This window comes from Propithecus coquereli, unplaced genomic scaffold (assembly GCF_000956105.1).
Source record: "Propithecus coquereli isolate 6110/MARCELLA unplaced genomic scaffold, Pcoq_1.0 Scaffold196, whole genome shotgun sequence".
In the NCBI taxonomy this organism is placed as follows: Eukaryota; Metazoa; Chordata; class Mammalia; order Primates; family Indriidae; genus Propithecus; species Propithecus coquereli.
In genome coordinates this window covers 2,879,509-2,883,009 of record NW_012144522.1, presented here as the reverse complement: position 1 = coordinate 2,883,009, position 3,501 = coordinate 2,879,509, and the positions used below count along the sequence as shown (strand labels likewise).

At 45.4% G+C, this 3,501-nt stretch overlaps 1 protein-coding gene across 1 annotated transcript in view; it reads left to right on the top strand.

The window, feature by feature from the left end:
• The first annotated feature begins 2,261 nt into the window (after positions 1-2,261).
• Positions 2,262-3,501, top strand: part of IGLON5 (IgLON family member 5) — a 42,121-nt gene continuing 40,881 nt past the window's right edge. The window contains exon 1 of the mRNA XM_012643350.1: positions 2,262-2,499. Within this exon, the coding sequence (XP_012498804.1) occupies positions 2,262-2,499 (238 nt within the window). The remainder of the gene's footprint in view (positions 2,500-3,501) is intronic.

The window sequence follows — 3,501 nt, the reverse complement described above, 5'->3', positions numbered from 1 at the left end:
AAGTGCTGGAATTACAGGTGTGAGCCATCACGCCTGGAACATAACAATTTAAAATCCTTTGGGCATATACCCAGAGGTAGGATTGCTGAATCATACGATAATTCTACTTTTAGTTTCTCGAGGAATCTCTTCCCTGTTTCTCCACCATTTTTACCTTTGTAATTCATACGTAATCTTCGGTGAGGTACTTAAAAGATTTATGCAAGTACATCGTTTTCACCTACCAGTTTCAGCACCTACTGATGGCTTCTCTAACCTCATCATTTCTTCATTTATTGGTTCACTTTTATCATTTGTTGTTGGTGATCTATTGTGAAGGAGAGCTCTACCTGTTTCCATTTCAATACAATTGAATACATAAATTATTTGTGTCACTATAGACTCGTGGGTTTTCCATTCGAGGATAATCCGTTCATACTATTGTTCCGATGAGTAAATTGTCCCGGATTTGGTGAGCGGGAGCTGATTCATTCAGTCTCCTCGTTCCGCGTGCTGTGTCCGCCTTATTCTTTAAGCACTTGGCTACTTTCTGGCACAAGATGTTCCAGTCTCATATTGTACATGCCCAGCACCGACTGTGGAATCAACCCTTTTTCTAAAGATTTTTGGTTCATTTTAGTGAAGAATGATATTAATATTTAGAAAACACTACCTGGGTGCCCAGTGTGCTTATTGTTTCTGTGATGCCATTGCTTCTAGAGGTAGCACAAAGAGCTAGGAAAGACACATGTGTGCATCTGTACACACATTTGTGTCCATCTGTCTACCATCATGAGTACACACATGCAGTCTCGAACTCCTGGCCTCAAATGATCCTCCCATCTCAGCCTCCCAAAGTGCCAGGATTATAGGCATGAGCCACCGTGCTGACCCAGTTTCTCCAATCTCAACCCACCACAGGGTGTCTTCTACTCACCTCCTTTCTGCCTTTGTAATTCCATTCCCCGACAGTGGGAAGGCTGGCTCCCATTACTCTCCAGTGTAGTTACTCATTTCTTCAAGTCGAGAATACACAGAAGGTAGTTTCAAAATTGCTAACTATAATGCTGTAAAAAGAAAACCCACTAAATTGAAGTTCATTACTTGTTCCTTTTTTTAAAAAGGTAAGTTTGCACCCAGTGAAATGCATACGTTTTATGCATAGGATTGAGTGAGTTTTGACAAAGGCAGGCACCCGTGTAACCGCATCCCCAACTAGAGACAGAACGTTATATCATCTCAGAAAGTTCCTTTTTGCTCCCTGAAGTCGGTATGTTGAAGAGACATCTGCACCCCCATGCTTATTTGCAGCACTGTTCATAATGGCCAAGATACGGAATCAACCCGAGTGTCTATCAGCAGATGAATGGATAAAGAAAATGTGAGATATACACACACAATGGATGCTACTCAACCTTACAAAAAGAAGAAAATTCCAGCATTTTTCTCTACCCATCTTTCTGACTGAGAAACTGAGAGGCAGAAATGATGCAATGTGGCCAGAGGCACAAGATAGAATTAATACCAACAAGAGTGACAAAAAACCTAGCAGACTGGATTGGTGTGGTGCAGTTTGGGAGTCCCTGAGACTACCCTCCGATTCGGTGACTCACAGGAAGGACTCAGAACTCAGCAGAACTGTTTCACCCATGGTTGCAGCTGACTATAGCAAAAGAATACAGATTAAAACCAGTAGAGGGAAGAGGCGCAGAGGCAGGGTCCAGGAGAGACCAGGTGGAAGTTCAGCTGCCCTCTCCCAGTGGAGCTGCATGGACAGAGCTTACTTCTTTCAGCAACAACGTGTGTCCGTATGCACAGACATGCCAAGTAGGGAAGCTCACCCGAGATTTGATGTCCAGGTTTTTACTGGAGGCTGGTCATGAAGGTGGCTGATCTTGGTCTCCAGCCGATCCACAGGTCAAGCTGGTACCTCAGGGCCCAGGGTCCTCACCTAAATCACAGTGTTAGCATAGACTATTTGGTGTAGCCCAAGGCCCAGGTACACAAAGACAGTCTTAGCAGGCAGGATGTTCCAAGGCTTAGAGATCACCTCCCGGCTGGGCAAGTGCCAAGCCTTTCTTGGGTAAGGTTAATCCTTTAATGCACAGGTAGGGTACAGGAGGATGCCAGGTGAGTCTGTTTCAAAACTTGACTCTCTCCTTACAGGGTTACTTTCTCGTGTTTTGGTGGAAGTCAAGAAGATACCAGTGGAAGAGGGGCCGTGCACCATAATCCCTTGTGTATTTGAATTTCCCAAAGAATCCCCAAGCAATTCAATGACCATGGGCCACTGGCTGAACAAAAACATCAGCTCCCCTGCAGCTGCAGATGAACCCAATGCTACTGTAGATGACAACGCCAAGGACAGATTCCACATTCTTGGGAAACCTGAAGGCCAAGACTGTACTCTGCTGATCCGTGGCATACTCAAAAGGGACAGCGTGACGTACTTACTCTATGCAGATCCAAGAGAACAAAGAAGAGCTTTCCTGAGGGAGAGTATCAAACTCTCCGTGTCAGGTGACATCCCAGCTCACGCAATAAGTGGTTTAGAAAGAAGGAAATCCAAAAGGGGTTCCGGTCATTGTTGTGGTTTTTACCTCGCCAGACACTGGGCTTTACAAAACCTTGGGTATTTAATTTTTACAATAATGCAACAAGATAGGTACAGTTGGTAATTTATTTTTCCAGATAGAAATGGTGAAGAGAGGAGAAGTGACTCGCTCAGTAGCACCCAACCAGTAAGGGATTGAGGGGAGATGATCACAGATCGGGCTGGGAAGGGGCAGAGCCTAAGCAGAGAGTTGGGCTGGGGGGAGGGAGACAGAGTAGGAACTTTAGTCTAGTCTAGTCTGGGAGGTAAGGGATCACCAGCAATGTAGATCCTCAGAAAATCCACTCGCCCTCAGTCTTGGAAAACCAGAGTTCAGGTTCACGCTCTACCACCTTAAGTAAGCCTCTTCGGTTTGCTCACCTGGTCCATGGGGTGTGCCCCTTCCTCACAGAGAAAGGAAATCTATTTGTGAAACACAGTGACAGGCCTAAATAACAGTTGCAGCCAGGCAACACTTAGAATAGGGGCAAGAACCTTGGACCAAGATTCATTAGAATGTAACTTACTAATCAAAAAGAGGGTTTCTGATTTCCCACTGTATCCCCAGTGTTCAATAAATATAAATCTTTGTAAAAAAAAAAAAAGAGAGAGAAAGAAAACACCCAACAATAACAACCCCAGGTTCCATAGATTGTTGGGAAGGTGGGGGTTTTCCAAGGAAGCTAACGGGTGAGGAAGCACTTTGCAACCCGGAAACACTGTGCAGCAGTGAAGTGTCCATGCGGGCTCCTTGTCCCCACCTCCTCCTCTCTTCTGTAGACCTGACTCAAAACCCAGAGCTCCACATCCCAGAGATTCTTGCAGCTGGGAAGCCTGTGACCTTGAACTGTACCATCAAAGATACCTGTGAAGAAACCAAAGCCCTCTTCCTCTCCTGGAAAGGGCCCGCCATGTCCTCCACCTCAGGC